Here is a 25,397-nt window from a genome sequence, read left to right on the forward strand (position 1 = left end):
AAGCTAAGAAACAGCACACGTCTGAAAATCTATTTACCTAACACTAGTTTCTTTAATAGGCGCAGAACAATTGAGTCACACACCATTTGAAAATATGGTTCCTTGGCCTATAAAGAGCTACAATGTATAATACAAACACTTACCACAGCATTCTGCTCCACCCGGGCCTTCACCTGCTCCACCTTCCCAGACACCACCAAGGGAAAAATGGCCGTGTCGGCCCCCTTGCAGAAGAGCAGGTATTCTCCTAAGAGAACACAAACATCCAACAGAAACCGAATCATGGAAAAACTGTGGCGTTAGTTGCCCTGTAATAGATAGTACAGTATATTTCGTTGTTGTCCATTGAAAACCATGTATCTCCAACTATTTTTTTAGTTCATCCAAATTAAATGGAAATATCCTAATGTTTTTGTTGGAGAGACATGCTTTTTCACTGATCAGACACGATCAGACACGATGTTAGCATGACTAACCTGAGCTTGCTCTGACAATGACGCTCATTCTCCTCCTTACAGAGTCAAAGTTGAGCACATGAAGCAGCTCAAACCTGAGGGAGGAGAAGTGCTGGCATGAAAACCTCTTTTAATCATTCTCCTTTGTTTCCCCTTTGTTTAGAATTTCATTGATTGTATTTGTTTGAGGGCAATTAGACAGATTTAGTCAAGCTGTGCACTTTGGACAAAAGCCATTCTTTCTTGATGAACATCCATCAGTTTCAGAACGGTTTTCGGGTCAAAACGGCAAAGCATTTTATTGTTCACCCACACAGAAACGGGGTTCTGGGTGCCCTGACACAGTATTTTTTTAAAACAGCTTCAGAGTGGGAAAATCTGAAAACACTGGCTTTTTGTTTCCGTGGAGACTGCCGAACTGCTGTTTTACAGAAAGAATGTCAGCGCCCAGTCACCGCCATATCACAGAAGTGAGCTTTGACGGCAAGCCGACACAATATCTGAATACTTCGAGATGACTCACACCAGTGGAAATTCTCCTAATATTTTGTTGTCTTACACTCCAAAATGACTTGCAGAAGTAATTCCACTTCGTTGTAAGTCCAGGTGAGCTTTGGAAACCGGAAGCCGACATCCCGCCTCCACTACTAACTACTGCAGCTAGTACTTTCAGTTAAGTAACCCATAATATACTAGTCATCTCAAGTTGAATACCTTTGAAATCAATCAATCCGGAGATGGATTTTTTTAAAGTTTTGGAAACAATACGCCGCACAAAACCAACCAACGCGACGTCACATTTTATCTGAATGAATTTGTAACATTACAAGAAAAAAAGTCAAACTATTCTAAGAAAAAAGTTAGCACTTTTATGAAAATAAAGTTGTAATTTTATTATCGAGGAGAAACTTGCAATACTGTATTACAAAATATCAGCATTAAGTTGGAATGTAACTTTAAGAGAAAAGAATAAAGTTATAGTTTTACGTGAAAAAAAGATATCCCGGTTGAGGCAAATAAAGACATGAGAATAAACCTGTCTTTTATGAACATATAGTTTGAATTTTAAGAAAATTAAGGAACGACGTCATAATAAAATGAGAATTAAGTCACAATTTTCCAAGAAAAAATGGAGATTACCATGGCAGGAAAGTTGTGAATGTATAGGAACAAAGTCACAATTTTAAGAGAAACAAAAAGTCATTTTACAAGAATAAAGTCATCATTTTGCCAGTATACAGTTGTCACTTGTGAGAAGAAAGTCAAACTCTTATCAGAATCTAGTTGCAATATTATGAGAATGAGTCTGTTTCTGACTCAATTAAATAAAGATTTCATGATGGTGACAGTTTGACCCTGGAACAGATTATTTCTATTTCCCTTGACCAGCGTTCATGAAAGAATTGTGTTGGACTCTACTATATCCCATTGAGGGGTGAATTCTTTACATTTAGGAGTGACTTGTGGAAGGATAAAACTTAATGTGTATTGTCATCTGCTGGATGAAAGCCGCCACCCACGCTTACCACCACCCCAACCCCACTGCCGTGTTTCCTTAAAATAGACGATTACTGACAGGCTGCCAATGATATGAAGAAGGCTGAGTCTAGAAACATTTTGTCCCTATGGATCATCCTCCACAGAGCCAACCTCTCCAATCAAATCAACTATGACTTAAACCTTAAAAAGCAAGTATTGCGGTTTATCTCTGGCTTAGCTATTTCTTCCCCCCCTCCATCTCCAACTGAAATCAATGGCACTCCGCTTCTCTGTGGTTTAACCACAGGAGCCACTTTGCAGACCAACCTTTCAATTTCATCGTCTTTGTTCAAGATCTCCATGTGGTTGTCCTTCAGTCTCAGGTAGGTATAGCCCAGCCTGGGGAATAAGAGGAAGGGAGAAATCCATACATGTGTGATTTTAACGGAAAAATGATGGCAGTGCACACTCAGCAATAGGTGAAGCACAACAACATCCTCCAACGACGCTCACGAGGCAACATTCACGAACCCCAGACTAACCAAGGAGTCCTGGCTTAAAATAGAGCTGAGTTACACGAGCATGCTGCTTTGAACACACTGGCCTCAGCATGAATGCACTTTTATTTTGAAAGGGTAGCCAGCAGAGAATATCAGATATACTGTATTTAGCTATTTGAATCTACACTAAGGTTGGGCATGATATTAGATGAATCTGCTTATTGATAGGTGATTAATTGTATCTTAATTGTATCACTACTTGGCTGCAACCAGCAGAGACACTGTTGAGTCAGTCTCAACTCCCCTCTCGTCTAAAGAATAATAACATAACACTATCGGAAGTCAAATTCCACAATGACACAAGTATCATTCCAGACTTTTATTCAACAATTATTCTGCTCAATAGAATACAATACAATACATTTACACTCTATGTATTGTTGTTTACAGCTGAAAAGAACTCGCTGACCCTTATGAGTTCATCATTCACTGACAGGACGGCTGTTTGACTGTGCTGGACACTCGGGCCATGCTTGCAGACACTTGGAAAGAAAACCTGACTTTTTGTGGAACACTCAGAGAACTTTTGTTTTTAAATCACCTTGCTTTGTATCTTTTTGCTGTATATGTTATTTACTGACACTTTCATACAAAATAAATCTGACCAAAATTGTCTGTTGATTTACATGGCATGGGTGTAGAACTATACCACTCCCGTTATCAGCCTGATTTCAATAAATTACCCTGAACTTTGAAGTGCGGTGGAAACGCCAATCACACAGGGCCACAGCAACCTTTTAGTTCCAGCAACTATCTAAGGGGCTATCCGTCTGTCAAGCAGACCCCACTACACAACACCGGGAAACCTATGTAGTTTTCACAGTAGATTGACAACAAAGGCTTTGAAGAGGTGGCAGAATTGACAAATCAGAGAGAGCGACAGATTGGGTCAGTCTTCTTTGGCATGTCATCCTCAGCCTCTTCAGTCAAATCAAGCATGACTTAAACGATTGTGCTTTTTGTGTATCACTGTTGCTGTAACATCTAAATGTCCCCATTGTAGAATAAATAAAGTACAATCTAATCTAATCTAATCTAATCTAATCTCCTTCAACGCCACAAAAGTGCCCATTTAGAATTTGCACGAGAGCACCAAACACGGAACTTTGAAATGTGGAAGAAAGTTTTATTCTAAGATAAGAAAAAAATGCAACCTTGGCGACGTTTTTTTTTTTTTAGTTCTATTTCACTTTAATGCTTGTTTGCAATAAATTGCTTACTCAAAAATGTTTGTGTCACTCCACTTTGTATTTTGAAGCTCAATTTAGAACCTCCTTAGATCCAACAGTACAAAATGTAAATTGTTGCAATTTACATTTTACATACACGCACACAAACACACACACATGCGCGCGCACACACGCACACATACATATATAGGAATTCTAAGTTGAAATATAACAAAAATGGCTAATTTTACTGTAATAAAGTCAAAATATTCAAAAAAATATTACAAGGAAAAATATAAATTTTTATGAAAATAAAAATCATATCACAAGATAAAGTCTCAATTTTATGAGAACAAAATATAAAAATAAAATAGTAGCACAAGAGAAAAGAAAATTTTAGAAGAATTATGATGTAATATTACAACTAAAAAGTCAACATTTTATGAGAATACATAATTACGAGAAAAAGGCTTTAAAAGGATAAAGTCACAATTGTCATAATATTTCAAGAAAAAAATTGCCATTTAAAAAGAATAATGTTGTAAAAAAAATCTTAATTTAATGAGAGCGTAGAAGAAAGTAACAATGTGCAGAATAAAGTAACAATTTGAAATGACTACAGGGTGTACTATTTTAATTCCTAAAAACACAGTAACTTCACAAGAATAAGTCGTAAAATCAGGAGAATGTGACCCCGCAAATACAGTTGATGAGGGAAACTCCCATCAACTCCGCTTTTTGCATCTATACAATAACTGTTCACAAGATCAGGTAGACCCCGTGAGACCCACCATTAGAACATTTACCTTTTCATTCCTTCCACCAACGCAACCTCATCTGGTGAGGAGGAGATGTAGAAGGAGGTGGGTCGGCCCTGGTGGATGCCCCTCTTGATGCCATCCACCGTCTCCTCCTCCTTCACCTGCACCGTGTGACACAGGCAGAGGGCCCGGAAAAACAGATCCTCGTGCTCCTGCAGACACACACATGAAAATGAGTAATTACTATTCAAAGCTAAGGGGAATGCAAAGATCATAAAGCTCAGTGTTGCTTGGACCTGCTGGGCGCTATTAAGTTAACAATAAGCTTATTATTGTATTTGTGTTGTGGTGGTAAAAGCGCACTGCAAATGAAGAAAACACACACATACACTTACCCTGCGGTATCCTCCAGGTGAGGAATCTATCATGTCTATGCTGGAGGCAGCACTGAGGATTTGGCCGTTGCAGATGGCGTGCGGGATGTAAACATTCCCATCTACGCAGCATTCAATAAACTCCATGTTGTTCTCTGTCAGAGTCCCCGTCTTATCTGTAAAAACATATTCCACCTGGGAGCGGGAGGATATAAGAAAGCTGAGGAATGCGCTGAAGAATGTTTCGGGAAGGGTCGGCGAAAGCGACTACCTGGCCGAGCTCCTCATTCAAGTCAGAGGTGTTGACCTGTGCGCCCTCCCCCAGCTCCTCATCAAACATCTCCTCGTCCCAGGTGATGAAGTAGGAGCCCAGGAATTTCTGCATTTCTACCGTGACATACATGGACACAGGGATGATGTAATTGAACAACACGGTGAAGGCCAGGAAGTCAGTGAAAGCTCGGATCACCTGCGGGGAGACAAGAGACGTACAGTATCAGTAGAGCACCAGGAACATAAGGTGGGACGGTACAAAGGAGTACTAGAATCACACTTAAAAGAACTTAATGATGTAATATTACAAGAATGAGGCTATAGAATCATAAAAATTAAGTCAAATTTGATATAAGAATCCTGTTATGGCAACAAAGTAACCAGGAAGACAGTAAAGTCCTACTATTACGAGAAAAAGTCGCTGCTGCTCAATGCTTGTTCCCGCTTGTGGCTCCACATCAACTGCCACACCGCTGTGTTTCCTCAAACTACGGTGTGGGCCGAGGGTCAGGACGTGCGTGCGTCAAAAAAATAGTGCCATAAAAGGACATTTTCGTTAAGGCGTTAACTTTGACAGTGCTAATATACAGTGGTGTGAAAAAGTGTTTGCTCCCTTCCTGATTTCATTTGCCACTTAAGTGTGGCAAACAAATAAGAAACACTTTTTCACACCACCGGTCTGTATATGAATCAAGTCACGACGTGAAGAAAGTATTAGGAAATGTTAGGAAAAAGATTGCTACTATGAAGTTGTAATCCTAAGAGAGAAAAGTTGCAATTTTAAAGTCGTAATACAACTTCATTGTACGAGGACAAAGTCGTACCATAAGATAATAAATTCATGATATTACAAGAATAAAGTAATAAGTAATACGTTTTTTCCTGTACTTTTTTGTGTACTTTTTTGTACTTTTACATTTTACTATATTTTTGTGTGGCCCTCCTGTGTAGGGCTTGTGCTGAATATGAGTGAACGCACCACATGTCGTTGGCGCTCGTTATCCGTCCTGTGGTTGTACCAGGGCTCATCCCGGTCCGGAGACCACTGCCAGGCGTACTTGAGAACGGTGTTGATGACGGCTTTACTTATCAAGATGCACAGATACACAATCAGAAAGGCATTCATGGACCTGCAGGGGAGACAAAGACACCAGATAGGACAATACCACGTGTGACCTTTCCACACAAACAAATTCTCCACTGATTGGAATTCGGAAGCGGTCAGACAAGCCATTCATCTCACTTTTCTACAGCCGAGCGCTTCTGTGATTTAGATTGGTAATTGAGTGCCATCTTGGTCTCCATGCCGGTGTAGATTGCAACAGCTAAGGTAAAAAATAAAAAACAAGGTAAAAAACCATCTCCCTCAATGTGTCACCTAAAGAAGTAACTTTAATGTTCACCGTAAATATGCTGCGTGTTCTTCAGTGTGGCTCCTCTGAGTAGCAGGTTCTCAGCCCCAAGTGGTCTAAAAGAGTGAAGGAAAAGTTTGTGGAGAATTCAGGCTCAGTCAATGACTTTAGGGCAGCGGTTCCCATTTATTTTCTGTCATGCCCCCACTGGGGGACAGAAATGTTTTCATCGAATAGAATATATATTATATAGAATATAATTCTCTGAGAATAACATAATCATATTACAAGATAACAATCAAAATATTAAACAAATGAAGCTGAACAAATTTGTACTATTACAAGAAAAAATGCCAATATTGCACAATAAACCTGTCATTTTATGGAAATTACAATAAAAAAGCTGTAATTTTACATACTTTTACGTCATAATTATACAATGAAAAAGTCAAGTATTACAAGAATATGTCTTTAATTTTATGAGAATACATCTGTAATATTGGAAAAGTCAATATTAAAAATATATATTTATCTTAAAAACACCCATTCCACAAATATAAATTCCCTTTCATTCAAAATTGGACCAGGGTTTTTATGAGGGTTGGGTTGGGTTTAACTGCATGCAATTCAAAAATAATACTGACCTAGCAACAGGTTCGTCTTTGTCCTTATAAATATTGATGCGTCCCACAAATCTGAGGGAGCAAAGCAAAAACAGATAATGAGGCAATTAAGAGGAAACTAGAATGTGTGTCAACAAACATGCATCAGGCAGTGTCACACCCACTTGTAGAGGTCAGGCTGTGGTTGTTCACATTCGATGGTGGCATGTAGGGAATCCACCTCCTGCTCCGTCCTAAAGGCCATGGTATCTGGGATGGCGTAATAGGTCTGAAGGAGGAGGGGGGGAGGAGGGAGGGAGAAAAATGTCACCCACAGCCACTAATGAGAGCAGCAGGCTTCAGTTGACTGGCATCTTGAACAAAATAGCAGAGGGAAGTGGAGGTGACATCCCAACCCCTCCAAGGCTTCATTGGGAGCACCGTACAGTTGATCAAGGTTTATGACCGTGACGATTTTACACTGAAATGGAATATTGTTATTTGCGTCATTTTCCTACTGTTTTGGGACCCTAGAGGTTCCACAGTATGAGAAGAAATGGTGTAACTTTATCAAAAATGGAAGAGATGTCAAGTATTGTTTATTACAAACGCATACAACATGATCCAAAAGGTTGTAATTTTACACGATTAAATTACAAGTCATATTACTACAAAAACATAGCTGGAATATACCGAGTGTAATTTACTAAAATAAAGTTGTTATATAACTACAAAGAAGCCATAATATTGAGGGAAAAGTCACAATTTGACGATACTAATGTCAGAATTTAACAATAAAGATCTAGTAGAAAATAATAAAGTTGTAATTCATGTGAATGAAGTTGTAATATAATGAGGAAACAATATTTTACGAGAATTAAGTCATAAAATTACGAGTAAAGTCACAACAATCTAAAAAAATGGCTAGACAAAGAATGAAGTCTGAATTTCACAAAGAAATCACAAAGAAGTTGAATAAAGATGTCATTTTACAAAAATAAAGCTGTAATATTAATAGAAATGTGTTTTATTCAGCATATACAAATACACATTTACAAGAAAAAAAGATTACAAGTCTCAATATTAAAGAATAACTCTGCCAACTGTTTTCGACTACTAGAAGTCGTAATGCTAAAAGAGAAAAGTTGCTATTTTATAAACGTTAATTTGTAATATTACAAGAATAAAACTTCATTTATGAGAATAAAGTTGGACTATAAAAGACGAAAGTCATAATATTACAAGAACAAAGTAAGTATACAGTACAGTAATCCCTCATTTATCGCAGTTAATTGATTACAGACCCTACCATGAGTAGGATTCCTTATTTATAAATGGAATATTTTTGTAGTTGCAGCATAGAAAACCTGTTTACAACCTTCTAAATACATTTTTTACATTATTAGAGCCCTCTAGACATGAAACAACACCCCTATAGTAGCCTTTACACTTGTGATACCAACTATATACACAGTACATAAATAAGACTTGTGCTCGTTTGTGTTACTACAAATGTGTTCTGTAGGGGACCTGAAAGAGGGGTGGACAGGAAGTGATTCAGAGTTTCAGCTTTGCGTGTTTAACGGCACAAAAGTAGCCCGTGCTTTTATTAGGGATTTTTATGAAGGATTATTGTGCCTGTGGTGAAATAATTCCAACCTGCAATAAAAGCCTGTTGCTCTAGCGGTCAAGTCTGATCCTCGTGTGTCTCCCTGAACATGACAGTAACACTACTGACACCTAGTGACCAGTGTAGAATACTACATTTCATCAACGTCTTTGAATGCGTCTTTTACATTATTTGTATTTTAGTTCATTTTAGCCATTTATATCCTTGAAAATGCTTAATTTAGGTAAAAATACGGAACATTTGCTTAAATATGCTTTTTTTTGTATTTTTTTTTTTACTAATAATAGGCCATATTCAACCACGAAACAGCATGAGTTATTAATTAATATATTTTTGAAAAAATGTGATTGTGAAACTGCAAAATTTGAAGCACAACGTGGCGAGGGATGACTGTATATACTATAAATGACTTAATCACCTTTTTAAGATTACAACTTTGTACAGAATCCAAATACATTTGTGTTCTGTGTCTGGCACCTTGTGACTGGATTCTCCATCCAAGCTGGTGGTGGTGACGTAGCAGGTGCCATCCTGTCGGCTGGAGGAGAGCAGGATGAGGTCACATGGGAACGTCTCATCCTCCCTCACCACCACGATGTCGCCCACCTGCCACAGCAACGCACCACCACATCACATACCCAATCATGATGTCCACATGCATAATAGATGCACACATAAACACCCCCATAGGGGAAACAGGCAAACATGCTGGCAAACTCCTCAATTACCACTCCCTGTATTTTTTACCCTCTTTTAAAATCAGTGTTTTTTTCTTTTTACAAAGGATTGAGAAGTTGCATAACAGATAATGCCAGCCGAGCAGCTTACGCGCGGATAAAATCCTGTCGCCATGGTGACCATACACATGACACACGCTCTGCGATTCAGCGTGATTAATATATTCATCATTATTCCTGCTCCTGGCTCACACTCTAATCCGCTCTGTTTGATCTACGGTGGTGAGAAACATGGTCACAAAACACAGAGACACTCGTGACGACGTGGATTTAAAAAAAGGGGGTGCAGGCGGAGAGAAAAAAAGAGACACATTGCCCTAACACGTGGATGTAGAATTTATTACAAAGATTAGGATTCCTGACCAATTACCTGGAATGAGAGTTATTTTCTTGCATCTATAATATTTACTGTAGATATTACACAATAAGAAGAGATGGAACAATGCTCAGGTTGGACTGACTGGTATTTATTTATCAATACGCTTATTATAACTTATTTATTCAACAGCAGATTGGAGCAATTAGGAGTAAGGAGTTTATTAGAGGTGAGGCCTTTTTATATGAAGATTACACGTTTTTTTATAACTAGTAAAAATGGTGCCTCATTACAACATTTTGTGATGCAAAACTAGAGTTTAAAACAAAAAGAAAAGACTAAATAATCAGAACTAATCTGAAGGCGCATGGCGTGCTGAAATGTAAAAATGGACGCACACAACACCGTGAGGCGGGCACAGCGTTCACTCGGACATAAGACTTAAAATGCGGTATATAAATACAGTTTATAAATACCTGGGGGTGTTCATTTACACAAGTACCAACGCAATTTCTTATGCAGAAATTCAGTGACAAGAAAAGATCAGAGAATGACTGGGCCCAACTAATAAGCCACGTCAGCCACATGGAAAAGAAAAATGAAGGCACACAGCACTGCGGCGCGAGAAAAAAGGTGACTGGAACGCACCACATGATGCAAGATCATCTTTAATACTGTGCAGGGAACTCGCTCACAACATGCCACAAGACTTAATTACAAGATTTAATTACTCAGAGACTGTGGCTCAGTAGGTGCTGCTGTTTTGGTTAGCAACAACCTCTTGAGAGCACAACAGCGTCTGTGACGTGACGTAATTACAGTTACCACATGTTTTTAGGAGGAAAAACGGGAAGGATCAATTTGGGAGGAGGCTTGGATTTGATTCAAGTGGAGGTAATTAATTGACACACGGTATCTATTAGAATGGAGGCCTTTGGACAGATAGATACTTTTGGATCCCAAGAGAAATTCAAGAATCCAGTAGATGACATAGAATGCTATATAATAAATGTGGGGGCTTATTTTAAGGTACATTAATTGGCATAAGGCCATGGGTTCTAGAGGACAAGGGGACAACCATAGACAAAGGGACGTCTACTTTGTGGCCTCAGGTGCTCGTCCTCCTTTAACAAGCATGCGCTTACCCTCAGCTTGTGACTCTGTGTCCTCACCACCTTCCCCCGCTGCACCACATCCACTGGACACTCGTTGATGGAGCAGTCGGCTTTGTGTCGCAACCAATCCTCGTAGCCCTGAGATGAGAAGATTGTTAAAAGATGCATTGAGGGTGATGATTGTGCACCTGAAGAATGAAGCGTGAGCGTGATGTGATTAATTAGCAGTGCGCACATTGAGCTGGGTGACCTGCTTCTTTGATTTCTAGACCACACGTCATGTGCTAGATTTATGTTCCCCTAAATCTCAGATAGCAGCCCTGTTCTCTCTGAGTGTATGTGTGTGTGTGTGTGTGTGTGTGTGTGCATCTCCCCTGGGGCTTCAGTGATGAACAGAGGAGACCATTCATTATCATATTTCTCACATCACCAGACATATTCAATGGGTCCTCCTTTCGCCCAGAGAGGACTGTGTGTATATAGAGATAATAGAACAGCTGATTGGTAGAGGAAGGGAGGGTGTGTGCGTGTGTGTGTGTGTATGTGTGTGTGCGTTCAAAGCAGGAAGTTGTGTGAGTCCTACCTGTTTGATGGCAGTGACAGTGATAACAAAGAAGAGGGGCAAGCCGCTGGTGACTGGGCTGGTAGGGGTATCGATGATGAGCTGGGGAGGAAAAAAAGGAGTGTGTGAATGCAACAATTAACAAGGAAAGGCAGCAACTCTTCTTATATTAACCTAAAATGCTAAGATATGAAACCATTTTGGGTCTAAAAACAAGTGAGGAGTGCACTATGGTGTGTGTTTCCATGTACCTTCATTTCTGGTGTATAAGCTGCTACTTTTTCTCACCCTTTGAACCCTGCCGCTAATGCGCTAATTTATGGCTAAAAGAACTACAGTTCCCATGATGCCTAGAGTGCAGCTTCAGAAAGCAGTGAAGTGGACGTTAATATCACATTTCTAAGTCTTATGCAGCGATCGTGTTTTGATCCGATACATCTTAAGTACATAAAACCATAAAACCTTGTTGGCGGGTTTTGGAGGTCTTTTAATAAGTCTTGTAGGCGGTATAGGTGTGTCCCATTACATGCATTAATTAGCTGTGTATTTTTTGCCATATATTTAGACCGCACAGAAGAGTGCATTATACATACCGCATACAGATATAAATGGTCTTTCACTTGTATAGCGCTTTTCCACCTCCACGGCACTCAAAGCGCTTTGACACTTAGCACATTTTACCTACTGGAGCAACTGGGGGTTCAGTATCCTGCCCAAGGGCACTTTGGCAAAATCACGGGAGGACGGAGGATTGAACCCGCAACCTTCACGTTAGGAGACAACCACTCTACCATCTGAGCCATGCCGCCCCATACATACACACACATCATATATAACCATAATATCATATACAGTTTTCATTTACAATATTTACGATATTATCTCTTGCTGTTTGACGACATTTGTTGATTCAAGGGATATTGTGCAGTGAATACATAATACATCACTGTCAATAAAATTACTCTGCAGTAAATCTATCTGCAGCCTCCTAGACGATTATTGTGGACAATGTTAGCTTTCTGCCAAGCAAGAAATCCATCCAATTCTACTTTTTAGTGAGGGTGGAATAGATTCAAGATTCAAGAGTTGTATTGTCATATGCAGAGTAAAACAGGTAGTTCTGCTATGCACTGAAATTCTTGTTCTGTTCATTCCCCCAAAAAAATAAAGAAAAATACAAGAAAATGAATAAGAACATCAATAACAATAAAGTATAACCGTGTCAGTGACCAGAATGAAAAAGGAGAATCCCCAGTATGACCAAGCACCATGCTCAATGAATCCAGCCCAGAGTGTGTTACATTTCACATATTAGTGACAGAAGAAAAGCAAACATGCCTCATTTCACTTTGGACAATAGGACTTCTCCTCCCACAAGCAATGTAATTCCTCTAATAAAACCTCACCTGGACCAGAAATATGATCAAAAAGTAGAAGTTGGCAATTCTTCGGAACTGTTCAAACAAGTTCTTGGGAATGAAGTTCCAGAAGGTATACTGCCAGACAAAGAACATGTATTGTTATATTAAAGAGGACTCAGGGTGAGCTTAACGGGTTAACAAAATAAAGCAATGAAGAGTGGTTGCCCTCATGGGTTGGGGCTTCTGACCTTTGATGAGACGATGCGGTTGTCGGGGTAACGCTGGGGAATGTAGGCCTCAGCTCCCGGAGGGGGTTCTTTATGGCCAATGTACACCGTCCGACTGTCGACCCAGTTCTCCTCCCCCGCACACTGACGAAGAGAGAACCAGATATAAATAGTAACAAAAGGTATAGAAAGAAATCCATGCCACAAAATAGCCTTAAGTTGCATTGTATTTACTGTATGAAAACACCTGAGTGGCATCGTGCAGCACAAGCCAAGGTGTCCTTCATTCAGCGATGGCCAGTTTTCGACAAGGCTCATAACACTTTGGCCCCAATGAAAAGATCCTTTGGCAAAGAGACCTTGCCTGACACAGCTCAAATGTGGATTGTTGATCATTAAATAGAAAAGTTCTTGAACAAGCACTTTGCTGTTTTAAATGCCCCTCAGAACTTTTGACAGCGATGCGCCTCGTTATAAATCAGCCTGTGGCATTAGCACTGGCACTGCATCTTTTTGCTGTTTGTTTTTTCCATTTTTTATATATAATTATTTTCAAATGATTGTTGAGGTACATTTTTAAAGACTAAAACACTATGTACATTACACTTCACAGAAACAGGTTTAAAATGAAGTAAAAAATGGCTATTAAATATACTGGATGTCATAAAAGTGAGTACACCCCTCACATCTATCGAGTTCTGCAAATATGTTATATCTTTTTCAGGGGCAGTACTAAAGAAACAGTACTTTGACACAGTGCAAAGTAGTCAGGGTACAACTTAAACAAATTTGCTGTGATTTTGCTGCCCCCTGAAAATACTTGTAACTTAACACACAGCCTTCAATGTCTAAACTGTACCGATGCCCCGGTGTCATGTGACTCGTTTGTGTTACAAGGTCTCAGGTGTGTCAAATTTAGTGTAATCGCTCTCACAAACTCTCATACTGGAAGTTCAACATGGGACCGCATGGCAAAGAACTCTCTGAGGTTCTGAATAAAACATTTGCTGCGCTACATAAAGATGGCAATGAGTGTGGCTAAATAATATATGTTGTCACCTTTAACCATTGTTACAACTACAATCAAGGCAATGTCTATAAGGCAGACATTACCATCACCTACAGCAACGATTCTCAACTGGTTTGGCTACGGGACTTACCATCACCCTTCAAAAACAAGCGGTGACCCAAATTGCGGAAATGTTTAACATTAACTTGTCAAATATAATTTTTATTTAATAAATCAAATGTATTTATTTAAATTTAAAATGTAACAAGACTATTTCCAACAGTTACAGGGCTACCAGCTTACATCCTGCGAGCAGGTAAAATTTGCCCCAGGTAACACACACCTGCACAGGAACCAGCACAGAAGAGAGGCGTGTTCAGAGACATCAGGTCATTAAATACAAATTCTTGATGTGTATATTTTATATAACAATACATACTGTACAATTTTGCATGTTTTCTAAAAAGAAATAAAATAAAAAAATCACAAACTAAAATCTCCATCACTTTCACTTCGTGTTGCACCTTCTATGTAAATGCTTCAATAGTGAAGAGCTGAGAGGCACAGAACTAAAGTTATCCAGAGTGATCAACAGGCACTGGGTGGTGTGATAAAAATAGACAAGCAGCCAACAGTGTCAGCTGGCTTGAGACCCTATCAAAACATTGGCAGTGGGCGGAGGGGGGCCACATGACCCAGAAAGACACAGAAAGAGAAAACAAGGTTTGTTGAGCAAACTGGTACCAACCAATCATGCTGGTTTTTGCTTCTTTGTAATGCCACCACAGAAGGGTACCGTGGATGACAAGAAGGAAAATTGTGATCAGAACCATAGAACAGGAAATGCAACATTGGACACATGTCTCAGTCCTGGCTGCTCAGTACAATAAAAAGGAGATTGGTAATTAAGGAAGACCAAATTGTACACTGCAAAATCACCTGTGTTTGGTGTTAATTTAAAGAGACACACACACACACACACACACACACAATACTTCTCCCTCTGCACGACTATCACTGTTTTGTGACATCGCATGTTTTGTTGAAAAGCACACTATGCTTATGTCACATGTCATCAAAGGGTGAGTAGTATTACGTTACCGTAAATTATAGCAAGGGCAGGGCCGTTAATTCCAACATTTATAACTTCACTTTAATAATGATTAGAGTGACCTGATCTGCTTTTGCAGACCGTACACCCAGCGACTATCAGGAGAGGGTAATTGAATAGAAGCCTTAATTGGAACATTTACGATATTTTAGTTTCATAAAACAGCAGTATATTTGTTTTTACACTTGAAAGCAAAGAATGTTAACGTTTTACCGCCTGTACAGTTGACCCTGGAACTGATTATTTGTATTTCTTTTATTTACGATGGGACAAATTGATCGGAGTTGTGAAAATAATTGTGCATCCACTCTGTAACATGAAGAGGCCAATTAAAACTACTTAAATCCACATTTCTATTGTTCCAGCGTTCTCTTCCACCATATTTACATCCCTAAAGCCCTGTGGAGGAACAGATCAGCTTTATCTGATCATTAATCCTCACTGATCCGAATCAACCTCTGGTCGACTATTCCATCTCTCTACCTAGCTCTCCATCACACAGAGTGGCCAGGACAGTCAGCAGTAAGACACAGAGCACTTTGTCGTTATTAGTATTATTTTTTCTCTTGTCCTGTCCAGCCATTAGGGCAGATAGTATTGTTGATCTAAATGACCTTACGTGCTCAACAGGGTTGCTTTGCCAGAGAAAAGTGTCAGATACTCTTCCTCCGTTATAAAGAATGTATTTTACTTTGATGTATTTTTTTTGTTATGCAAATTTGGAGCCGCCGGACCGGAGCAGGAGGGGATAGAGAAGACGAGAAAAGAAAACAGATTTGGGAGTGCGGGGACAAGAGGGGGCAGGAGGGGAACAATAAAGAAACAACAGAAACAAACAGGACTATATCAGCAAATGTCTGTGACAGACTAAATAATATCAACAACCACAGTGATAACACTGCATTGAAACAGTCATAGACATTAGTGGTAATAGTAGTAATGAAATTATTAACTATGGTAGTGAACAAAATGACAATACCTGTAATGCACACAATTGTAATAACTATAATCATATTGCAGACATCACCATCACTGTAATAAAGCCAACAACATAATAACACCCTGGTTAACTCAGTGAGTAATGTGGGGAAGTACGTATGTACTGTGAGTGTGTATATATACTGTATGTACGCGCGTATAGGTATCTGTGTGTATGTGTGCATGTCTTCATGTATATTAATGTGCACGTATGTGTGAATGTGTAAGTGTCACTGAGAACGCATGAAAGGAGTGGGATTGCCTCCCACCACCAAGCAAGCTTGGCCCCACACAGCCAGGCCGAGCCCCCACCACCAGAAAGCCACCGGGCCCACTGGAGCGGGCAGAACAAAGACCAGCCCCCCAAGAGCCAGCCCACAAAGCCCTCCCCCCCGGGAAGACCAGCAAGGGGTCGCAGAGAGGCAATCCCAACCAAAACAGGGCACCAGCAGGCCGGTGGACAGCCAACCACCAAGACCAGCAAGAGACCACACCCCACAAGGGCAGACGGGCACCGGGGGCCACACTCCCTGTAGAGATGTAATAAAAAGTTACAGACCATTAAGTGGTCTGATTAAATGGTCGTGTCTCATCCCTCCTCCTCCGTGGCGCCACCACACTGTGCCCATGTCGAGCTGGCATCCCTCATTAAGCCGCAGGACTCGGCTCTTCTTTTCTAATGGACTCCTCATCATGTTGTGTGGGCAAAGGATGCAGGAGTACCGCTCACGGGTCACTTCATATGGTACACCTGTACATTCTAATGAGGTCCAACACATAACATAAACACAAAGTCTGCCTTTATAAATATAATAGATGCAGCGCAGTTGTACACCACTGCGAACCGCAACCTTAATAATGACATACGGTATTGTTCATTATGAGACTGGAATAAAATGGAACAGAAGGCCTTTGTCAGTACAAAGTAATTGACTGTGCATTGAATCTACCTATCTGCAGCTCTAACTAATTAACTAATTTAACTAGATTAAATATCATATTATATATTTTTGATCATTTAATTTACAAGAATAAATGATATATTGTTGTTATGTATGATCAAAAACATTTAAGTAGTTACTTTAATAATCACATCAGGGAAATTCTAGTATCTCTCGTAGCTCACACAATGAGGCATACAATATACACAGCGAACTACTACAAATACTAACAATAAAACAGTAAAAACAAGGATGAGGTAAAAGTAAATATTTTAAGACTAAAAAGAATTAGCAAATATAAACAAAAGCATGCAAACAGCAGCAAGTGTTGCCTCGGCTATAGTGATATGCACAAACAGAGCATTATTATTTTTGCAAAGGCCGCTCTGTTTGATGTATTGCCACTTACGGTATTTGATTTACTCAATAGAAATGCAATTGTATTAAATTTTTAAATTGTACTATATGTTTTATTAAACATAAATTAAAAATGTATAATTAAATACAATAAGTGTATATTTATCATAATATAACTATGTAAAATACATTATTAATTAGATTTATTGTCATTTTGTCAGTCATTGTCGATGCTATACAATTGACCAAAAAAAATACTATATACAGTATCAGAAATACATTATATAATTGTCCTAATTGTATTTATTTATTTATTTATTGTTACGAATACACAAGTATTACATACATAATTATTAATAATAATCATTTGAATCAAAATACTTCACAGGACATTTTAAAAACAGAACCTAAAGTATGGAAACACATTAGTTTTGCAAAGGCAGACATTTGGGATTGAGCTCTTGGTTGTGCATGGGTATCCAATGAAGGGGCCTTGGAGCGTCTGCAACTGGAGTCAATCTTTGTTTTTTTTAGTTGCCTCTGCATGCTGTCATGCATCTACAGACCTGCCAGACCTGCCAGACCCGCCAACATGTGCTCATTTTCACCCTCTATACGGTTGTATGCTTCACCGCTCTTCAGGTGCGCATTTTGTTGTTTGTCGCTGGTTTCGGTTTCGAATTCAGTCTTTGCGCTTAGCATCACGTGCACCTCCAAGAAAATCCTTGAGCTGCCGTGATGTGGACCGTTAAGGCTGTGATTGAGGCTACCAGAAGAGTTTGTCTCATGCTTGGGAGACATAATGGAGGTTAAACTGACTGAAAAGAATGAAAGAGACGTTGCCCTCCATCAGTGTCGCGACACACGATTACATACAGTGGTGTGAAAAAGTGTTTGCCTCCTTCCTGATTTCTTTTTTTTTTTTTTTGCATGTTTGTCACACTTTAATATTTCAGAATAATTTTTATTTGTAGAGCGCTTTTCAAAAACTCAAAAAATGCAAAGGTAAACGCAAACAAATATGAGTGTTCAGAATCGCAAAATAACAGTAGAAGAACCAAAGTTCAGAACAAATGTAGTTACACCTAAATACAAAAGGAAAGATAACATCACACCGTCACTAAAAAGGCTATTAAAATGTTCTTATAGGGGATGGAGTTTAAAGATTTACAGAAACCGGAGCTTTAATTTGGTTTGAGAGCAAAGACAAACTCAGGATCTGCAGAAAATCTGCAAGGCTGCTACTGTATTGCCAAACATAAGGTGCGACTTCACCTAGAAACCTAGAAATGGGGTTGTGGGGAAGCTAAAATTAGGGTGAAATAAATCAATAAATGACATGCAATCATCTATTACAGATGCTGCACATAGCGTAGATAAAAGGAGAAGGCGGAGGAAAGAAATAACGCATCCTACTTCCTCGAGATGCACTCATTGAATCATCATGGCAACACGGTGTTTAAATTAGGGTTGTCAAATGATTACAAAATTAATCAGATTAATCACAGCTTTTAAATTAATTCATCATGATTATTCACCATTTGCAACTGTCTGAAATATGCAAATTGCTACTTTTATTATCAGAAGGAAAAGTGACAAGAAACAATTATAAATATTTGTTTGTTTGTTAACAGCTGCAACTGAACTGAAAATTTCAATTTACATTAAAAGCCACAGTCTGAAAATATATTTGCCTCTTTAATAGAGAACATCTGAATGACACGTTCACCTTGTTATTATGAACAATGAAGACACAACATAATTTAAGTTGTATTCCCATGTTTTGTGTGCATATTAACATGCTGCAAATTGTACTTCCGCCATAAGAGTTGCACGGTGTGACTAAATGCATCATCACGTGAACAGCGCCTATTGTTGGGATCATGTGGGCTCTATAAAGTGAGTGACTCATAAAAACTACAATCGAGTTTGCCATGTTCGCCGTCTCGATATTTTGTCACATTTCTAATACTGTATTTCTGATATAAAAGGCCAATTAAAGCACAGTATGGTGACTAAGATATTCCCAACTACAGTATATCAAACATCCTGCAGCATCATCACAGGATTCAAACGTTTGTTGTTTTTTTTTAAACCCGGAGGATTACGCATAAAAAAAATGACGTTTGTATTCTGTTGCTTGAGCTTCGTCCCCTGCTTGACTCCAACTGTTATATAACGTTTCAATTCCACTACTTCACTTCTTCCCTCCCCACTTTTTTTTTCTTTTCTTTTTGGGAGTACCACCACAATCCGCAGCGGTAGATTCTCCAATCAGAGTTTTATGCTCTCGATTCCGATCATCCATGAGTGAAATCGGCTGATACCTATCACATGGATCAACTGTCAATTTTTCAATTTATTTATGATGAGTGCTATTGGCCAGGGTGCCTTATAAGGGGGAAGAATTAGTACAATTCCAAGGTACCCTGACTGCCAGGGGGCCGAAAAAATAGGTAATTATCAAAAAATCATGGGGGCCAGAATGGTTGCAACCCTGCTACTGGCTATATGATATGAAAAATGGAACCATAAAATCACCTTCATTTAGACAAAAACATATTTTTCAAGAGAACATATATCCCCCGTGAACATCATACAAGATGAGATGCCTTCTTTAAGGAGCCTTTGGATGTGAGAGTACGTTGTTCAATGGTGCGCTAGCAGGACTTCCAGTAGCACGCAGCGGGACTCCAATGAGAGCGCAGTCGGCAACCCCAGTGTCTCCCACCGCTGAAAGAGGCTGGTCATCCAGTCCGATTAACTTAATTATTTTTCGAGTTATCTGCTTAAGATTTCTGACTGTGAAGCACATACGGGCCAGTATTGTCCAGCATTGGCTACATTAGCTGCCGTTTGACTGATGATCACATCGTGAGCCTCGAAAACTCACCATACTCCATCAAGTGTTTGTCCTTCAAATGCCGTAGTAAATTAGGGCTTTTTAACGTGCTATCCTGGCAAGATATTTTTTGTGGTTTCACACGGCAGACAGAGCGAATGGAACGTGGCTGAACACAGATCCACGAAGTTGGATCATAGGAATATAAATCGATGCATCAATGTAACGATGAATTATTACACCTCTACTATCTATTTATCTATTTATCAGAGGAACTGTATTCCAATGTAACTTGGATGCATGCTCAAATAAATTAAACCATTACCAAAATGTGTGCCATGTACAAACAATGCATACGTGTGGCAGACACATGAAAGCCCCTAGAACTGTATCAACTTCAACACCACAAACCACCACAGTAGAGTACAGTATATACATACAGTATATATACATATATACACACAAGTTTCTAATCCAAGATCATGACCCTCGTGCAGTCCTCACATGCAGCGGCGCCCCTTCCAGAGACATCACACCACCACTATTATTACCACATGACAAAAGGGCACACAGCAGGAGTGAGCAGAGACAAATATAACACGTGCGCTGGCACACTAAAGCATGCACAGGAGGTAATTTTACTGATAAATGTCATTAGAGTTAACATCGCCTTACATTTGGGCCTTGGCGCAGCAGAGACACACACACACACTGCCTGCTCTGAAATCAACTGAAAATGAAGAATTTGTTTGTATTTCTACCCATTTTCAGCAAATTATCATTGAATAAATACTGAAGTGGGCCAGTTTTCAGAATAAGTGGTACAAAAAAAACAAAGGAAAAGAAAATTTGTTCATCCTCTGATGCTCACTGAGCTGATGATCAGGCCAACGACGACATTTGGCTGTTTGCACTGTACTGTACGTTCATTTATGTGCGGCGGCAAGTCACTGCAACATTTGAACCACCTCAGAACGATTTGGCGCTACCTGTTCGCCCCACTGACAAAGACTTCACGCACCTTATGTGCACATACCACAATTAACTTGGTTGCACATAACGCATCTGTTGATCAATATGGTGAGATATTAGATGTACAACGGCGTGTGCATTATCTTTGAAAATCAGCTCTCACTTACATGGAGCCCATGAACATGATTTTTTTTTTTTTTTATGTTTTAAGGCGCACAAGTTAAAGTAAAGTTAAAAAATATGTCGCATATTTCACGCACATACTAAAATAATAATAACTAAAATACTCCATTTACCCAGCCATTCACAAACACTGAGTCGGAGTTTTGGAGAATTTCAACTCTGGCCGGAGTTATGTGTCATAAAAAAACAAGGGCATTAACAGCTGTGGCTGTATGTAACCTCCTGATGCGTTTTTTTTTCTATTAACTTTACAAGATGACAGTAGCTACATTTGTATCATGAGTGGCCAACATTTTGTCTTCTTCACCATCACTGGTACACTTTTGGAGTTAATCCTTCCGATGCTCAGTGAGCAGATATGTTGAAATCTTAAATACGCTATAATACAAATGATCAATAAATAAAAGGTGACTGGTGATTAACTGATGAACACTGACTGTAATGTTTGTATTAAATGCCCAACTTGATATACCGTATGCTGTAAAAACCCAGTATAGCGACATGTTAACCAGCATGCAGAAAGTGCAAGACGGCGCCTTCAACCTGCGTACTGTAATGCCACACAGCCTCGTGAAAGTAGCGGCTGCTGGAAATAATGCAGGAATATTGGGACATTTGTGGGCCAAATAAACATACATCATCCCCCTCCCCCACATCCCTCTTCAAGTCAATATCTGGATAATTGAATTAATGATTCATATGCTGTCGACAATGCAAAAAGCAGGGTGACAGATGAGGTGAAAGGGTTCAATGACCCAATCCGCCATTCTCTCTCTCGCTCTCTCTTTCTCTCTCTCTCTCTGTCTGTCTGTGCTTTGCTTGTGTGGTTCTGACGTCCCTTTATTATGAGCGTCTGTCAAGCTCATAATACAGCACACTTGTACAAGCTAGGCAAAGTCAAAATAACAAACAAGTGCAGCCACACACCCATAAATACAAACATAGTTATCTACCAGAAGCACCTGAGACACGTTTAAGGTCAGGTAAAAGGTTGCAGGTCATGTGTTGACGCTATAGTGGAGACTAACAAGCATTAAGACCCATCAGAGTCAGACGCCATGTAACGAGCTGCTCACTGCACTTATAAGGAGCACCCTCCCGATAGAACAGGGATTCCCGAACAGGGGTGCGTGTACCACTAGTAATATGCAAGCATATTGCAGGGGGTACGTGGAAACATTACATTTCCAAGATGATAAAGAAATATTCTCAGTCATTTCATATTAAGCCAGACATTGAAATGAAACGTGTGCGCTACAACTAGTTTGCCCAGGGAGGCAATCACATGTGGCACACGCGCCAACATCATAACCGTTTTGTTACATTCTACTTTTGGGGAATTATCAACATGTATGAGTGAGGGGGTACACATGGTGTGACAAAAAGGCTGTGGGGGTACATCAGACAAAAAGGTTGAGAAACACTGCTGTAGAACAAGCGTGCCAAACACAATCGCATAGGGGGCCAAAATTCAAAGCCGACTTAAGTCACGAGCCGAACAGGTCAGTACCCTGGCCCAAACTTTGCATCTTTCTTATTACCGTTACTTATCGTGAAATTTTCAACACTTGCATACTTCTGAATATTGAAAATATTAAAAACCTTTTTCAAACTTCTTGTCCTTTTAACCAACATGACTAGCGAATGTCTCACACTCATTTGCATCATCAGCGCACGTGATTTAATAATGATAATAAAGTAATAAAGTAATAATGATAGTTGGATGTTGCAAACATGGCAGGACATGCCCCAATAATCCAGGCTCGATACATGGTAGTTAGTATGGTCATATTTTGAGGAAATGTCACATTAGTATTGACAAATAGATAAGCAAGCAGCTGTGTAATGAGCGGATTACGCGTTTCCCAGCATGCTTTGCTGTAGTTAAAATAATCAATTCTGACTGGTGTGTCACGAGATCTCGTGTCATGAGATCTTGCGAGATTAAAACGTGATAAGATTTCTCGTTTGGAGAAAAGCCGTCTCGCAAGAACAAGGCAGCCAGAAGCCAATCAGACAGTGAGCTATGGCATGGCTACTATGAATGATAGTACAGTATAATATGGAAGTGGCAGTGCGCCAGGCAGGATTGTGTGCTTTACACACACTTTAAACCTTACAATTCAACCTAACTGGTGTTGTCAGCGTCAGCGGGTGACATGTGGCTGTTCATGTGTATTTGATGAAGACGCTCGCATCTTCTTCCGCTGTGGAACGCAAATGTAAACCAGATGGCCGCGGCGCTCAGTCGCGGAAGAAGAGTGACATTACCGCCAGCGTCTTCATCACATACACATGAATGCACAAGCGACAGTGCGCAGGGAGATGGCGGGAGACAAATACAACGCCGAGCGTTTTGTAAGGTCATATTTTTTTGAGACTTGAGATTTTTTTTAAGACTCAAAAAACACTGTGTGAGCTTTATTCACACAAGATGATGAAGTAGTGTGTGGCATAGTGAGTCGCGTCACAGATGTGCCTGATGAATTTCATTTTTTTTATTATTCAGTCACGCAAGTGTAAAAAAAAGTTACCCACTGTTCGTAGTAAAACATAAAAACAATAAAACCCTCCAGGTCAGGGGTGTCCAAACTTTTTCAAGCAGGGGCCGCATACTGAAAAATCTTAAGATTTGGGGGTTGGTAACAGCAACCCATGTTGGTATTCATAGTTAAGCATATTTAAAGGAAAAAAAACAGCCTGCATGTCAGCTTTGTATTATAGGTGACAACATGTATTATTATTAGTGTTATTAGTATTAACAAGTGCGTAAGATCATGTTTATTGTCAGGCGCGCAGTGAGGAAGAAAGTTTCCCATACATTTAAATTACATTCATTCTTCAAAGAACGCACTTCAGACTTTGAGGTTGGGTGTTGGATTGTATGAGCTCAATAAAGTAGCCAAAAACAAACATCTGCCAGTATGATGCTGACACTGCCAACTACACGCACATCAATAAAAGACATAATGTTACATGAAGAGCATTGTTATCTTCGCAACCACAGAACTTTAGGTCTTGTATTTCATGAGATGGTGTACCTAATGAAGTGTCCAGTGGATGTGGTTTGTTTTGCATGCATGCTGTGGCCCCCACTAAGCAACTTAAAAGTGGGCCAGCCAAGTTTCAATTTCAATTGCACACATTCAGCAGCCATAGTTGTGTGTGTGTGTGTGTGCGCGCGTGTGGCTACTGGTACATTCTCCATAGAGCCAAGTCAACAGAGGGAAACATTTGAACCCTACAGCCAATTAGACATGCAGAAACACAATTTAACATTATAATGCTTTGATTTACTGTTGCAGGGGGGTGGGAGGTTGTGTGTGTGCGCGATGGGGGTCGCTTACATATCTGCTGATGATGTTCCGGAGCCGGCTGAGATCCATCCTCCACACCAAAGCAACTAAAACCGCTCAGCTGTCTTCTTGGACGCTACCTTCCTAGGATCTCCTCGCTCGGGTCCTTCATCATCCACCACCGCCGTGTCGTTCCTCAGCGGGCTGTTGTGATTTTCATGGCATCCCACACACAATCTGCTGCTCACCCCCCACTCACACTCTTCTGCTACCTCTTGTATCGCCCACGCTGCTGCGAGCTACATGTCGGGACAAATATGGCGTCCTCCGAGATGATCCTCTTTTGCACTAGCACGGTCCAGCGTGGAGGTCTAAAGTGCCAGGTGCTGCTGCTTCTGCAGCCGTGGCCCACTCGATGGAGTCCACACTCACTAACACACACTCACGCGAGTCGTCAGATGACTGTAACGCGCATGCGTAAGGGGAGGGTCTCGCTCGGTCTAGCTCTCTGCCTCGTGCGCGCGCACACCAACACGCACACGCACATCAACACACTGACGGAAATCGTAATAAAACTAAAAATTACATAAAAATAAACAGACACGTTTGTTATTTTGTCATAGATATGAATAAAAGACATGAAAAAAGATCATACAAAAATAAAAGTGATATCCATTTTAATTATAGTAATTTATTGAATACAGCATTCTGTATGTACAATATCAATGCAGTCAC

General features: G+C 39.9%; 1 protein-coding gene across 2 annotated transcripts in view; it reads right to left on the reverse strand.

The window, feature by feature from the left end:
• The window catches only part of LOC129187564 (phospholipid-transporting ATPase IH-like), a 37,976-nt gene extending 12,864 nt beyond the window's left edge, over window positions 1-25,112 (reverse strand). For both annotated transcript variants that reach the window (XM_054787025.1, XM_054787026.1), the window contains exons 1-17: window positions 24,714-25,112; window positions 12,995-13,117; window positions 12,792-12,881; window positions 11,407-11,487; window positions 10,854-10,961; window positions 9,133-9,261; window positions 7,211-7,314; window positions 7,068-7,118; window positions 6,475-6,539; window positions 6,315-6,396; window positions 6,051-6,201; window positions 5,070-5,267; window positions 4,820-4,993; window positions 4,470-4,636; window positions 2,262-2,333; window positions 477-550; window positions 144-247 (exon numbers count right to left, since the gene is read on the reverse strand). In XM_054787025.1, coding sequence (XP_054643000.1) covers window positions 144-247; window positions 477-550; window positions 2,262-2,333; window positions 4,470-4,636; window positions 4,820-4,993; window positions 5,070-5,267; window positions 6,051-6,201; window positions 6,315-6,396; window positions 6,475-6,539; window positions 7,068-7,118; window positions 7,211-7,314; window positions 9,133-9,261; window positions 10,854-10,961; window positions 11,407-11,487; window positions 12,792-12,881; window positions 12,995-13,117; window positions 24,714-24,752 — 1,812 coding nt within the window. In that variant the 5' untranslated portion in view covers window positions 24,753-25,112. The remainder of the gene's footprint in view (window positions 1-143; window positions 248-476; window positions 551-2,261; window positions 2,334-4,469; window positions 4,637-4,819; window positions 4,994-5,069; window positions 5,268-6,050; window positions 6,202-6,314; window positions 6,397-6,474; window positions 6,540-7,067; window positions 7,119-7,210; window positions 7,315-9,132; window positions 9,262-10,853; window positions 10,962-11,406; window positions 11,488-12,791; window positions 12,882-12,994; window positions 13,118-24,713) is intronic.
• Between the last annotated feature and the right edge of the window lie 285 nt (window positions 25,113-25,397).

This window comes from Dunckerocampus dactyliophorus, chromosome 9 (assembly GCF_027744805.1).
Source record: "Dunckerocampus dactyliophorus isolate RoL2022-P2 chromosome 9, RoL_Ddac_1.1, whole genome shotgun sequence".
NCBI classification, from domain to species: Eukaryota; Metazoa; Chordata; class Actinopteri; order Syngnathiformes; family Syngnathidae; genus Dunckerocampus; species Dunckerocampus dactyliophorus.